Source organism: Halichoeres trimaculatus, unplaced genomic scaffold (assembly GCF_033239565.1).
Source record: "Halichoeres trimaculatus isolate MK-OKI-2021-1 unplaced genomic scaffold, fHalTri1.1 fHalTri1_scaffold_6, whole genome shotgun sequence".
Lineage (NCBI taxonomy): Eukaryota > Metazoa > Chordata > Actinopteri > Labriformes > Labridae > Halichoeres > Halichoeres trimaculatus.
In genome coordinates this window covers 7,401,708-7,417,630 of record NW_027437184.1, presented here as the reverse complement: position 1 = coordinate 7,417,630, position 15,923 = coordinate 7,401,708, and the positions used below count along the sequence as shown (strand labels likewise).

Here is a 15,923-nt window from a genome sequence, read left to right as displayed (position 1 = left end):
TCACCTCACTGTGAAAGCGTTTCCTGGAGGAACAGCGCCACCTGTCGGCAGATTTGACATCAGCTCCAGGGTTAAACAGAGGCAGTCAGTGTGTGACAGACTTGATGTTTCAGGACCTTTTTGAGCATCAAAATGCAAATCAGAACCCATGTTTGAGGGTTTGCATCATTTTAACACTTTTTAGAGATTTACAGAATCAGGACAAAAAAAACTGACTCATCATCGATTCAGAAACACATCCATTTCACAATAAAATCACTGATTATAGCAGCAGACCACAGTCTCTAAATCAGACTTCAGCTATTTCAAATTCTGCTGTCTCCACATAAACACAGCAATAACACAACAACACTACAGTGACATCTAGTGGACAAAGAAAGACACTACAACTTCTTTTTGTTTCTTTTCTTTTGTTTGCTTTTTCTTCTTGAAGCACTTTGTAACATTTTTTGAAAAGCCCTTTTTAAATGGAGCTTCTTTTAAATGTTTTTATATCAGTTGACCCCACAATCCCCTACTCTGTGTTTTTGGACAAGAGACTTTCCCCACTTTCTTTACTTTTGCTTTCACCTTTAAAAAAAAGAGGAAAAAGAAATAAATGTGTTTGTTTGTAATCCTCTGTGTGTCTGACTCTCTTCTTCCTGATATGAAACTCAGCGTTTGAACCACACACACACTTCATTTCCTGGTTGGATCCTCCTCTCACAGCACATTCAGCTCAGACATGCTGTCTCCTCCCCTTTGGCAGATCTAGCACTTTGTGGATGGGAGTAAACAGCGTGTGAGGAAATGTCTCAGCTGGTAGGCACATACACTGTAGATCAGTGAGTAAGCATAGAGGCTGGGAGCTCAGCGTTTATCAGGAACAGAAAGAGAAACTTTTTGACATTCACCGTGTGTTCAGAGGTCAAATGGCGCAGCAAGTGACTCAGCTGGATAGAGAAAAATGGAGCTGTTCAATCTGTCTGGATCTTCTGAAGGATCCAGTGACTATTCCCTGTGGGCACAGCTACTGCATGAGCTGTATCAACGACTGCTGGGATGAGGAGAGAGACAAGGAAACACACAGCTGCCCTCAGTGCAGGCAGACTTTCACACAGAGGCCTGTCCTGGTGAAAAACACCATGTTAGCAGAGCTGGTGGAGGAACTGAGGAAGGAAGAACCTCAAGCTGCTTCACCTGATCCTCCTGATGCTGGACCTGGAGACGTGGCCTGTGATTACTGCTGTGGAAAGAAGCTGAAAGCCCTCAAGACCTGTCTGGTGTGTATGGCCTCTTTCTGTGATCAACACCTCCAGCCTCACTACACTGTAGCTGTGTTAAAGAAACACAAGCTGGTTGAAGCCACGTTCAAGCCTCAGGAGAACATCTGCTCTCGCCATGACGAGGTGATGAAGATTTACTGCCGCACTGATCAGCACTGCATTTGTTATCTCTGCTCCATGGACGATCACAAAGGCCACGACATGGTCTCTGCAGCAGCAGAGAGAGCTGAGAGGCAGACAGAGCTCGGGCTGAGTCGGCAGAAAATCCAGCAGAGAGTCCAGGACAGGGAGAGAGACGTCAAGCTGCTCCAGCAGAGGGTGGAGGCCTTCAACCTGTCTGCTGATGAAGCTGTGAGACACAGTGAGGAGAGCCTCACTCAGCTGATCCGTCTCATTGAGAAAACACGCTCTGAATTCACGCAGCAGATCAGAGCCCAGCAGAAAAGTCAAGTGAGCCAAGCCACAGAGCTGGAGGAGAAGCTGCAGCAGGAGATCACTGATCTGAGGAGGAGAGACACTGAGCTGGAGAAGCTGTCCCACTCAGAAGATCACCTCCATTTCCTCAACAACTACCCCTCACTGTCACGTCTGAGTCCACCTGAAGACTGTCCCAGCATCCACGTCTGTCCTCTGAGCTCTTTTAAGGCTGTGACAGCAGCTGTGTCAGAGCTGAAGGACAAACTGCAGGCTGCTCTGAGGGAGGACTGGCTGAAGATCTCCTCAGCTGCGACTGAGGTGGAAGTTTTAGCTTCTCTAGCAGAGCCCACAACCAGAGCCCAGTTTCTGAGGTACTCTCAACAGATCACTCTGGATCCAAATTCAGCGCACAAACAGCTTTTATTGAGTGACAGGGACAGAAAAGTTAACCGACTGAAACAAGAGCAGGTTTATGCAGATCACCCAGACAGGTTTGTTGAATGGGGTCAGGTCCTGAGTAAAGAGGGTCTGACAGGACGATGTTACTGGGAGGTGAAGTGGAGTGGGAGGGTTGAAGTAGCAGTTGCATACAAAGATATCAGCAGAAAAGGGACCAAAGAAGAATTTGGATTTGGTTACAATAAAAAATCTTGGTCATTAAATTGTCAGAGTAGTGGATACACATTCAGACATAATAAAACTAAGACTTCTGTCTCAGGCCCTCTGTCCTCTATAATAGGAGTTTACCTGGATCATGAGGCTGGTACTCTCTCCTACTACAGAGTCTCTGACACCATGACTCTCCTCCACAGAGTCCAGACCAAGTTCACTCAGCCTCTCTATCCTGGACTTTGGCTCCCAAACTATTCAGGTGACGCTGCTGAGTTTATTGAGCTGAAGTAGACAGGAAGGCACAGATTGACGCCTCTGTAATGATCTACAGCTCATGTTGAGCTGTTTCTGCCCTACAAAAATCAAACAAAGTAGGTTTTTAATGATTTTAATTTTTTAAAATTTGTCTGTTCGAATCACACGAGCTCATTGACACAGTTTAACATTTTCAATGGGAACTCATTCTTCTTGTTTGGTTAGATTTTATTTACTTTATTAGTTCCTTTGGATCAAAAATATCAAAACTGCTGCTTGTTGGATGAAACGTCTGTTCGTGTGTAGGTTTGCTGAGATCAGAGATTTGATGTAAAGTTATAAAGACAGAGACTTCAATGAAAATTTTGTAACATCATGATGATTTCCTGATGCTGTCTTTACCTTGTAAATCTGAAAAATTTGGGCTAACATGGATTTTTTGACTTCAATATAAAAATGATGCATAACAAAAATCAACCTCATGGAATCCCTTTTAGTAATTAACCGTTTTGTGTTAAATATGGGGTCTTTGTTTTTAAATTCTGGAGTCCTGATAAACAAACACTTGAAAAGTCTTGTTTAAACTTGTGCTGAAAAATAAATTCAGAAATAAAGAAATTCAGGTGACATATTTTTAAAAAAAATCCTACTTCCTCCTGTTTATTATGTGTACATGAACATATATGTGTATATGATCAAATATACTGTATGTATATAAATGTATATATTATTTATAGGGCTGGGCAATGATTAAAACTTTTAATCGTAATTAACCGCATGATTTTCCTGATTAATCATAATTAATCGCATTGTGAAAGTGCCATAACATCTGTCATGCAAACACTAAATCAGTACTTGTTATACAGTAATAGTTAAACCACATATTTAGTGCAAATCAAATTTACAAAATGTAAATACAAAATTAAAGCTTATTGCCACTGTCAGGGCATTAAAGTGATACTCCGGGATGGAACAAGTTGGGTCCTATCACAAGGTTTAGGTCAGAAATTACCCCTACAGCAGTGTTTTTGTGCAGCAGAAGCCCAGGGCGCTCGCACCAAACACCCCCTCCCTGCTCCTCTGCCGGTTTCCTCTGCAGTCAGACGGGGCCATATTTTACTTGACCAAAAACACAAATAAACGGACTCCCACCGAAAAACTCTGATATCGGTCTGCATTCACGCTTTATTTAGAGAATTTTCAGCGCGTTGCTTTCACACAAAAACACCGCTAAATAAGGCTCTAGTTCTCATCGTGTCTCCTCATCCTGGCAGACTACCTGTGTTTGTTTATATCTGGCACGCCATGCACAGACTGATACACTAAGGGGCGAGCGCCTTTAAAGGGCAACTCCAGTTTTTTGACACCTGGACCTTATTTATAGGTGTGTGCATGCTCATATACTCACTCAGACAAACATCGTGCAGCTCGGAGTCCTTCAGAAGTTATTTAGATCCAGCTGATTTTAGCCGCACTTAGCGGGGGCCACGGCAAGGAAGCTTCAGCGCGGAACATAATCCCTGCAAAATCGCTCGTTTCGGCTTCGGCTGTATTTTTTCATCCATCGCTTTCCATCGTTATCACAAACACACTCCTCTTCTGTTGCCATAGGCGAACACTGTCCACAAGCGCACCACCAGTTTGCATTGAGTCGTGGACGTGCTCCTGTTTGTTGTTCTCCAGCCAGCTCTTCGTCTCTCTCCCTCTGCATTCTTCTTCCATGGAGCTTCTCGTCCGTGTACTCAGGCTCAAACCGGTAAGGACAACCGTCAAACTCGAAGTCGTAGTCTGAAGACGGTAGACGAGCTGACTTTATGATAACACTGGCAATGGATGAAAAAATATAGCCGAAATGCCCCTCTTCTCCATGCTTGTTTTGGTTACTCATCCTGTTTTTCCGCCAATTTCACTTCCGGTCAGCGACAGACTTTTACAAAATAAAAGCATGTGAGCAAAATGCACTAATGTGCGATAAAATATTTAACGGCGTTAATAGATTGACGGGTTTACGCGAAAATAACGCGTTAACTTGCCCAGCACTAATTATTTATGATTAACTTAAGGGGTGACAACTAAGAAGCTTGGATTCTGCTCACTCCTTTTCAAATATGTAATTTACTTATTTTGTTCTTTTCTTCTGTTTTATTAGTTTTGGCTTCTTTCATTTTCATTTATATATTAAGTTATGTAAACAAATAGTTGGACCTGGGAAGTTCTACACTATGGCATATTGCAAATAAATTAATAATAATAATAACAATAATAAAATTGGAAATAATAATAATAATAATAATAATAATAATAACAATAATAATAACAATAATAATAATAATAAAATTGGAAAAATAATAATTATAATAATAATAATAATAACAATAATAATAATAATAACAATAATAACAATAATAATAACAATAATAATAATAATAATTATAATAATAATTATAATAATAATAATAATAATAATAATAATAATAATAATAATAATAATAATAATGATTCAGTAACGCTATTCAACACCATCATGATAGTTTTTCTCTAAAAATTTGATTTACCGGCTCTTCTTATAAATAAAAATGATAAGAGGACAATATTTCAGCAGAATGCATCACTTTGAGTTTTATTACACAACTTTTGAACATTCCACAACAATCATGCAGGAATAAAACAGGAAGAGTACAAAGCTTTACAGGCTCAGCCAGTCACTGGGCTTCTTTCAAACACTCCAGATGTCAGCTCATGTTTCTGAAATCATCACCTACACACCACAGACCATGAGTTGATTCAGTGCTGAAGATGGAAGGAGAGAAAAAAGAAGCAAAGACAAAATGATCTAACAAGTCCTGTTCCTCATGTCAGCATGATCTGACTTCAGAAATCACAGCAGAAGAAGAACAGAGAGGCTAATCATTGATCCATATTATTGTGGTTTTTTAGTCCACCTCTCACCTCATCCCTACATCTCTGAGCCTGTTTCTGAAGTCCTCCTCTGAGCGTCTCAATCCAACATTTCACAACTTTCCACAAAGAAGACAAAGCTCAGGAAAGAAGGTTTTCTTTTCTTTTCACAGCAGACGTTTGGACTTTGAATGTCAGGTGAGCACAGGTGTAACAGGTAACATTAACAGTCAATGTCCCACAGTGTGACAAGAAGCTGAATGTGAAGCAACTCAAAGGAACGCAGCTCTGTTTGTTTTTATTTTTAACACCTTCGCTGTTCCTACTTGTTCAACAACTCCTGTGAATCAGATAACCAGCCAACAGAGCATACTGCATGTTTTTTCCCATCAGGCTTCACTTCAGCTCACGCCCTAACAAACCCTTCCGAGTGCGTCACATCCAGACTTCCTGTGAGCTAACCCTCAGACACACAAATCAGCCAAATATCAAAGACGGCTGCAGGAGAATCTGATAGAAAAAGAGAAAGAGTTTGAAAAAAGAGAAACAGAGGGATATAAATATGATGAAATATAATAAACTAAGTTTACATCATCACTATTTCATTTACAATCCATTCAACAAAGTGACTTTTGAATCCCTTTGGATGTGACAGCTGAAACAATCCTTCCATCTTTAGTGGGATCCTGGTCTCCACCTGCTTGTCCACTGAAACACACACTGTCATGTCGGAGTGGTTTCTGTGTGACCTTGGATCATCTCAAAGGTCAAAGAGCATGAATGGCGGTACAGTTAGATGATGTCATGTTCTTTGGTAAAGGAGGGTGACAGCCGTGTTTCTCTGTTAACACCACACACATCAACACAACAGGTGGCAGAGGGCCTCGTACACCAGTATAAAAATACAACCATGATAAAAAGTGAGAGTATCAAAGTTTTCACAGTACAATACAGACGACAGATTATTGCACCAAATTCAACTCCATTCAAATGTAGCCATGAGAGAGCAACTCAGTGAAGCTTTCCTCTTTCTGTCCCGACAGGCTCTGAAATGTGTGTGTTGGTGTTTATCAGGAGTCCACACAGACAGAATGAGGGGAAACACTGATGGAAGAAACTTTAAAAAGTCTAAATTCATCCATTTCTGGAGGAACAGCACCACCTGTTGGCAGATTTGACACCACACATCAGCTCCAGACTCAAACAGAGGCTGTCAGTGTGTGACAGACTTGAAGTTTCTGGATCTGTTTGAGCATCAAAATGCAAATCAAAATCCATATTTGAGGATTAGCATCAGTTTAACACTTCGTTAAAGATTTACAGAATCAGGACAAAGAAAACTTACTCATCATTGATTCAGAAACAAATCCATCTCACAGTAAGATTTTTCCCCTTCTTTCTTTTTAACCTAATAACCATCATAAAATCTGCTTGTTTGAGAAAATATAAATAAATTTAGAGGATGATAAAAGTATGGCTGGGTATTGTAGTTTGCTTTGATATCAAATTCAGTTCTACATTTATTTTCATTGTCAAAGCACAGCACACAAAACCATGAGAAGTAAAGCAACAAAATTTCAGGTGAATTAACTTTCTTAGGGGTAACTGCAACAAAAAAAATTACATTTTGCACAGTTGTATCTTAAAAAAGTTTGAAGTAGAATTTTAAAACGATACAAGTGGGAATGGGAGTAAAAAGAAAAAAATAAATAAGTAATTTATTGTAAACAATAATTAAAGGTCCCATATAGTGAAATTTGTGGGTCTTTGGCTTTCTTCCCAGCACACAAAATGTGATATTTAAAGACAAAACCTGTACTTAGGACAGCTTGTGAATGTAAAATCTTGACCTAAAACAAGCTGTTTGGAATTTCCAGGGTTTGCCGACGTCAGTGATTCCCTTTTTTGACCAATCAGGAGCAAGTCTGACCTGATTGGTCCACCGGAGCAGATACCCCTGAACCCCCTCCCTGCCCACTCCTCCAAGAGAATGCCAAAACTGAAGAGCCACCACTGCTCTGTTTTTGGCTGTAAACAGCCACATAGTTCCATGCACAAGCTTCCCATCTCAGAAGAAGACAAGACTAAGTGGCTAGAGTTCATTTATCAAGGAAATGTGCCAGCTACACTCAGTAAAACTGTGCATGTGTGTGCTTGTCACTTCACGGCCGACTGCTTTTCCAACTTTGGACAGTACAACAGAGGGCTAGCGAATACTCTGGTCCTGAATCCAGGCGCATTACCAACCATCCTCCAACAAACCTTGGACCTTGGAAATGTGAGTATTTCAAATGCTGTGTGCTGTGGAGCAGATGTAAGAGCTTTTCCTCAGTGTTCCCCCTATCTCTGTGTTAGCTTCAGGATGCTAACTTTAGCTGCGGTTAGCCTGTTGTTTTAGCCTGTAATGTTATAGTAAACAAGCTTCGCTGTTTTCTAAACATTGTGCACTTGGAGCTTGTGGCGCCGCTCTCAGTGACGCTGAAGAGCGGGGCGGTATCAGCGGTGGGTCATTTACATATGAAGGCCACGCCCACTAAATCAGAGCGTTCTGATCAGAGGGGCTATGAGAGCCTGGAAACAATGCTGCTGTGCTTGATTTATTGGCTTTTTGGACCAAAACATGTTACTACCATTTCATGAAGACATCAATGATCCATATCAAACTGCAGAAAAGGAGCAAAATATATGACCTTTTGATCAGCTGATGAACACCCAGTTTCACTTTAATCCTTGTTTTCAATAAATTGCTTACTCATTTTTTTTTGGCTCTATCCTATTTCTTCATTTTGCATTATGAAACTCTACTTGAACCTTTTTAAGATCCAACAATGCAAAATGCAAGTTCTTACAAGTTGTCAACTGGTCTTAAAGTTTTGATCAGGTGTGTATTCATTCAGTGCATGTTAGTCAAACTATTAGCGGGTTAGCTAAACTGAGTTGCTCTCCATGTTTTTGCACTTTTTCTAAGTTTTATATCTTTTATATAAAAAAAAACATGAAACAAAAACCGAATCCTTGTATAACAGTGTCATTAGTCACAACAATCTGCAAGCTGACTCAGTCCCTTTGATGACGTTTGCATGCAAATAACATGTAGACATTTCGGTGACATTCACAGAGTTTCGTGTTGATTCTTGAGCCGAGTGGAAAAAGTTGGAATCATTGGATTTTAGTTTTGTAGCTGCTGTACGCCCAGAGGATCATCTGTACATCCATCTATGGAGTGCCACTAAGCAAGGCACTAGACCTGCCCCCATCCCAATCCTACCCTAAAGCAGGATCCTTAAATTAAAAGTTCAAACCCGGCTTAAGATGTCTCTTATTTTACAAATGTGACATAAAAGATGCTACATACAGCATTTCATTTTCCATCAAATGTTCCTGTTGAAGGGGAAATGTCACTCCTCTTCCTCTTCCTCTTCCTCTTCTCTTGCTTTGGATGTGTGTGATTGAGGAGCAATAGATGGTCAGCAACATTGGCTTGTATGAAATTCAAGTAGAGTTTGTTCTTCTTTAACCTTGATGAGGTCTCCTTCATTTTTGATAAAATAAAAAAAATACCTTAAGGAATGTTTCTATCATTCAACAGCGTTAAAATGCTACATGAAGCACACTAAAGACCAAATGTGTAATAAAACAAACACTGCCATTAAACGTAAGATTCAAAACGTCTTTCTTGATGTAAATCTGTTTTTTTTCTTGGTTTACAGACACAGGAAAGTGAAATTAAAATGTTAACTCACTTCAGATCTCCAGCCCTGAAAACTAACAGTATTATATCAGGTGGCAGTTGCAGAGAATGACACCAAGATGAATAGAAAACCTCCTCCTCATTGTCTCACATAATCATCCCCAGGATCTGTCAGGAAGCTGTACACTGGTGTCTCTTCCTGGAGGATGAGTGGAAACAGAGTGCAGCGTTCACTCATTAGCTGTCTTCTCTTTGCAGGAGGGTTCACAGAGGATTTCCTTGTGTGGTATCGGGTAGGGGAAAGCCGCTCCGCTGCAGGTGCTTCCACAGGACAGTTTGTTGAGTCGAGAGAGGCCCTTGATGCTGCCAGGAGGCCTTCCCGGGCTCACTTTGTACCCTGCCGCTCTAGTTGTACCCAGTGGCCTTCCAGGGCTTGTCTTGAACCCAGCAGCTCTAGTGGTGCCAAGCGGTCTCCCTGTGCTGGTTCGATACCCGGCCAGTTTGGTGGTTCCCAAAGGTCTCCCACGCCTGCCCGATTTCCCAACAGCCTTGTTCTTCTTCTTGCTGTCCTCCGCCCCTGGATCAGTGCTTTTAATCCCAGGTATTTTTCCGGGTAAGCGGGCGTCACCCCCCAGCACTTCCTGTCTCTGGCACACCATGGGCTTGTGGCTCTGGGTTGGCAGAGCCATGGGAGCCAGCGTCATCTGGAGGGCCGTCGGAGGGGGAGTGTAGAACTTGTTGGGCTGGGAAGTGCACAGCTCGAAGTGGGCGGCGGGATGGTGGCTGTCCTCTGCGAGGCACGACGGCCTGCTGTTCATGCAGAAGTCACTGCTGGTCACCTGGCGCATCATCTTCTGCTGACAGTCAGAAATAAACCACTGATTATTTCACACATATATGGAAGTACTTTCAAAATAAAGTGGTACTACAATCAGACTTACCCAATCAGCACACATAGACTCAGTGACAGCAGAGAATTTTAGCCCACTGGTTTTTACAAGTTTCCTGATTGTTAAAAGCGTTATCATGAATTGATTTACTGCAGTGATGTGTCATGTATGAGCGATAATTTTTCATAACTTTGCATTTGTCAGTTTGATCAAACTGTGTTGAAATGTGTGCTACATCAACACCTCTAGAAACTTTGAGCCCTTGATTATGCTTTATGTTTTTTCCCCCTGGTTTGGGTTGTTTTCAGATTTTTAAAACAAAACTGACCATTATAACAAAATGTTTGCTATAATTTGTTGTTTCTTTTTCAAATTATTTTTTTGGCTTTTCATGCCTTCAATGCAGGGGCGTAGCTACAATTAGGCAAACACAGGCAGTTGCCTGGGGCCCCAGGATTCCCAGGGGCCCCCAAAGCATCTCTTAAAAACTGATTTATGAAGTTCTCTTCAATTGAAAGCATTTCTTTTTTTTAAATCTTACTTCACATGCTTCAAAATACATCAAAAGGCTCAATCTTTAATGATCGTTTCGGGTACTCCCCCTCCCTTCTTCTTCAATGGGCCATTCCATGTTACAACACATCTGAAAATTTGATTCAGGAAGAAAGTGGTAAAAATCACTTTTTTTCCCATTTTTTTCTTATTATCAACCAAGTTGGAAATAAAAACAATGTTGCTCTGAGATCTGAGATAAACATATAAGACTTTTAGGATTTTAAGAACTTTATCTAGCCCAGGAAATAGGATAATTTTCTCAAAATCAAACTTTTTGAGTTGGTGATAAACATTATTGTACAAAATCTCTTTTTTGGATACATAACTCACTGGACAGGGGGTCAAATAAAAATACATTAACTTTAAAATAATAGTACCAAAAAGTATGGTAACTGTAAATTTCACCTCTTTCAGTAGATTTTTTTCCAGTTTTATGTTGTGCTTGATATTTACATATTTTTTCTTTACTAAATTATTTTTTTCAATATTTACCTTTTGTAATGTTTTTCACTTCATACTTTCTTGTTTGTTACTGTTACTCTGTAAATTCCCCACTGTGGGACAAATAAGCTGTCAATTGACCAAAAAAGATTTCAAATCCAGGACAAAGTGGACTAAATTATGTCACTTTTTTCTAAATCAAACTAAAGTACAGAACTTGAGGAAATGCATTTAGTTGTGTTAAGTTACCATGTACAAGATTTACACTGTCTCATGCTTTGATTCTCAGAAAGAGACGGTGGACCCAGGGAAGGCAAGTCTAGCTCTGAGGAAGAGGAGTTACAAGGACATGGAGGGCCCCATTGACTGGGTTTGCCTTGGGCCCCCAAACCACTAAATGCGTCCCTGCTTAAATGATAGTGAAGAGGACAGTGGACAGAGCAGGAAAGGGGGCGAGAGTGGGGAGTGACATGAACCTGGTGAACTTCATGGGGCGTGACCAAGACGACAAGGCCATCTGTACCCCTCACAATTTTTTGTTTCATATGCAAAACTTTTTTACTGAACAGAACTGCCTTGAAAAAGAGATTATTTTAATCAACAAGTATATCGCTGGAAAATAAAGGTTCATAAAAACAGTACCTGGAAAATTTGAAAGCCTGAAGCAGACATGCATCCATACATTTCATTCCATTTATCTATTTTTCTCTCAATAATGGAAAAAAATCATGACTGGGATGATTTTGATTCTATTACGATTTTTGGGGTGCTGATTCAAATTAAATTGCTATTCTAAGATATTTAAGTTTTTTGTTTGTCTGTTTTGTTTTTTTTTTTTGCAGTTTTTCGTTTGCTTTTTTCACACCAGACCATGTGAAAAAGTTAAATGATGAAATCTACAGACTATATCAGGAGCCATATTTTTCCATAAAATGCACATCACGTGAGTCAGAGAGAAACATTTCACACATCCCTCTGCTGGAGAAAAGTGTGAACTGTTTCCCAATCCAGTTGGTAAACAAAGAGTGAAATAAAGAATGTGAATTTGTAATAAAAATCAATTTTTTGATGAAGAATCTTGATTTTGATATTGTCAAACAAAAAATCCAAATAAATATTGATTTTTCATTTTTTTTCTCCCACCCCTAGAAAAAATGCTTTCAAATATCTTCAAAACAAGACAGCAAAGGTGACCACTGTCAGAGGAGTTTGAGCCTAATTAAAGGCCATTTTGCCTTCCCAGTGATTGGGACACAACTTAGTTTTTGTGACTTTTTGTTGCTGATATTTGACCAAATAATCCTTAAGTGTGTGGAGTCAATAAGAGTGTTTCCCTGCTTGAATCAGAACTATCAAACATGTTATTCATTTGCAATCCCTCAGACTGAATCCAGCAAAGCATCACTAATCAGATGCTGTGTTTTTTTCAGAACAACTAGACTGTAAAAAAAAATGGGCGTCATCTTGATCGGCTTGAAGTGAGGGTGCCAAAAAAACTGCTCCCCCTGGTGGTCAAGAAGTCCTGCTCCCCAGTCATTCCAGATGGGCTGTGGTCAAACTATAAAAAATTAATACACCTCGTAGAAATGTTTCTTACATCTGATTGTTGTAGTGATTTAAAGATATAATTTGTCTGCCTTGTGCTCAAGGCTTTGCTTCTAAAAAGTTTCATTTTCATTAGTAATAAGAAGTTAAAAATGAGTTTTTACGTCACGTTTAACGATGATTGACAGCTGCTGTTCTCGTTTTTTTTTGGGGGGGGGGGATTGTAAAATATGTCGCGAGGTAGAGTCAAGAAGTGATTAAACTCTCAAAAGAAAATTATTATTTTTGGTCACCCGGCTCCACTCAGATTCTCCCAAAATCCCTCATTGTCTCTACTGCGCAGACTCTGGCAGCACAGTGGCTGCGCCTGTTACGGTGGTATTTTGACTTCAAAACTGTACAATGGTAAATGGCGGAGCTGCGCTGTCCACTCTATTTTTTTTGTTACCCTTGTTCCTTCTCTAAACACACGCATGCATGCGCACACGCTTGGACACACACACACACACCTAGCTACTCGAGAGAACTGCTGTCACCATGTAAGCTTATGTTACAGGTAACGGGCCAAACACTCATCCTGCAGACCAGCCATCACGTCTTCGCCCTTCATAGTGACTGTCAGGTATCAAGGTGATTGAACAAATCATAATTTTCCTTCTCTAATACTCCGCTCTGAGCTATTCCATTCACAAAAACAGGGGCCTGGCAATTCTGGATGGCTCTGTTTTTTTTCTTCCTTCCTTACTTTAGTCCCTAAACGGCGCCTTGGCCCCAATGCAGCTGCACCAGTTGCGCAGTCAATATTTTTGCCACTGCTACTTTTACATTGACGATGACATTGTACAGCTTGTGACCAAAGCTTATGTTAAAGATCATTTTAAACTGTCCTATGTTCAGGGTCACCCTGGATATTAAGATTAAGTTAAGCTCAAAAAGTCCTTTAGTATGTGATCAGCCAAACAACAGCATGCCGTGTTTCCATTGCTCACAAGAAGAAGAAATTTTAGTCTGTTTTGACAGTCCACAGCACACCACTCCTATCCTTGCTTCTGCTCTGTGTGCATTTTTTTTTATTTAGATTTTACTAATCCCTTTTAAGGGTGATGCCCATCAGGACGCTTCAGCTTTGGAACAACCTCCGAAGAGATGCGGCTGGCTGAGAAACATCTTTAAATCCCTTCTTAGAGTGGACATATCATGCTTGTTTTTCCTTTCACTATGTCAGACTAGGATGCCTGTAAAGCATTTCTGCCCTCAGTACAAGTCATTTAGTTCCTTCATTGCCCCACAATAGCATTCTCAATATCCTCATTTTAAGGCCATTCTGAAGATCTTGTTGAAACGCTCCGTTTGGAGAATGACCTCCAGTACCCTCCCAACGTCACAGCCCTTTGTGCTCTGATTGGTCAGTTCTATCAGAGGGGCGGAGGGGGTAGAGCCAGGGGGCGGTTTTTGCAGCATGGCAGTATTTACAAAATCACCATACTGGATGGGGCAGACCGAGCGAGTTTGCTGTTTGCCAAAACTTCACCGTAAGGCATTGATAGCACTAATAAAATGGCAGAGTGTAGGATACGTCCTTTTGTATTGGACCCCGAGTCAGACCCGGACGGTTCTGCAGCTCAGGAGGAAGAAAATCCACCTCGACACAGATCATCTCAGGATGCTTCAGTGTGGTGAGTCAAACCGGTACTGTAACATGTATAGTTTATATGTTTATACTCGGCTTTTGGTGGGTGTATCCCTTGGTGGCGGTTGTGTGACTAACTGACATCACAGAGGAGGAGCTGCTTTATCAGATTACTCCAATAAAAAGAAAGGATCCTCGTGTCGTCAAGACGGTCCAAATCTCAAAGCCAAATGTCAATTATCTTTTTTCAGAGGCATCAAATCTCGTTCTAGGATATCAGAAAAAATACAATATCTAATTTTTTGAAAATTCAGGGGGTGAAAGGTCTTGTTTTCAGATTTATTATATTATATGTAAGAATTAAATCAGGCATCAGCATGATATGTCCCCTGTAAAACTCACTTTCACTCCTTTTAATAGTAGTTTAATTTGAATGTAATTGAATGGGCCCGATTTGTTATTGTCATCCTCTTTTTTGGCCATTTTATTTATGTGCTGCATGCCCCTGTCTTTTTTTATATGTTTGATAAATCATGTTTTTGTTTCTCTTATCTCATTGGTCCATCCTTTTGACCCTTCCTATTTTCACCTGATGGGACGTCTTCTTCTTCCTAAACCCCCCTTTAACCCTTTAAATTTGTTTTTAAAGGTGCCAAATTAATAAATGTAGTATTTTAAGTGATTTTGCAACTTTGGGATGAAATTTCCAGGAGACAACAGAAAATAACTCCTTATTGAGGAAACAAAGAAATAAATAAAAAGAATGGATGCATGTCTGTCTAGGGCTTCCATACCTAAGCGCCTTTGAACCAGATCCTGAATCAGCTGCTAGCTGAGGGTCTGCAGGTCACTCTGAATCCTGGTCTAAGGCTTGTAAGGGATTTCTTTCTCTGAATTAACTAGTTCTCTGTGAATGACACATCACCAACTGTATGAACAAAACTGTAACAGCTTAACAATCAGCTGGACGGTGTTCATAGCTGTGATGCTGGATCTGAGGAGGTGTGTTCCCTACTATAACAACAGAAACACTCATTCACAAAAAATCTGCACATGGATATCACATCATAGCGTAATGATGATACCAGACAACCCCCACTTTGTCACTTTGTGTTTTGGACACACACGGCAGAATTTAGCCTATTTTCATCCTGAATAGCGGGTTTAAAGGAAGAGGCTTAACATATTGAAGAAAGAGCAGAAAAGTAGGGAGATAAACAACGACAAAGCGAGCTTAGAGGCCGTTTTCAAGGATCTAAATACACCTCCCTGACATTAAAATCAGCGCTAAGGTTACTGTACCTCGATTGTTCGCAGATCTCGGAGTAGAAAGGGTTAAGGAGAAAAATGATCTTTCATCCCTCAAAGCGCGACTCGATCCATTTTCCCCTGAATAAATTCTCACCACAGGACATCGGCTAGCTAAAGTCACCCCAGCACAACCGATTTATTCCGATGTGAACGTTAGCAAGACGCTGGACGCTTCGGCTGGACGTGTTTTTATCTCTCAGCTCCAGAGGTTTGGATTAGAAACGCAGCCATTTTCCATTAAAAATTAATAAGACGGGAGCGCAGTCTGAGCATGCGCAGTGCGCCACACAGGGGATGAGAAGAAGAGGCTGTTCTCCTTTCACTGCCCAGCGCATTTGACATTCAACAATGCTGTTCTCACTTTCAGCTAGAAAAAAAACTGACCGTTATAACAAACAGACGTTAATAAAGCG

At 40.6% G+C, this 15,923-nt stretch overlaps 2 protein-coding genes across 3 annotated transcripts; one reads left to right on the top strand and one right to left on the bottom strand.

Moving 5' to 3' along the window:
- The first annotated feature begins 771 nt into the window (after nt 1-771).
- On the top strand, nt 772-2,773 carry LOC141791302 (tripartite motif-containing protein 16-like). The gene has a single exon (XM_074671626.1). It carries the CDS (start codon nt 912-914, stop codon nt 2,583-2,585), a length of 1,674 nt encoding a protein of 557 aa, XP_074527727.1. The 5' UTR covers nt 772-911; the 3' UTR covers nt 2,586-2,773.
- Nucleotides 2,774-5,162: 2,389 nt separating this feature from the next.
- LOC141791303 (UPF0461 protein C5orf24 homolog) lies at nt 5,163-15,760 on the bottom strand. 2 transcript variants are annotated; one of them, XM_074671628.1, is made up of 2 exons: nt 15,502-15,760; nt 5,163-9,995 (listed from the first exon to the last, which is right to left on the bottom strand). In XM_074671628.1, the coding sequence occupies exon 2, from the start codon at nt 9,987-9,989 to the stop codon at nt 9,369-9,371; it is 621 nt and encodes a 206-aa protein (XP_074527729.1). In that variant the 5' UTR covers nt 9,990-9,995; nt 15,502-15,760; the 3' UTR covers nt 5,163-9,368. The 2 variants fall into 2 exon arrangements, with proteins under 2 accessions (XP_074527729.1, XP_074527728.1); XM_074671627.1 differs by having other exon boundaries at nt 5,163-9,992.
- Nucleotides 15,761-15,923: the final 163 nt, after the last annotated feature.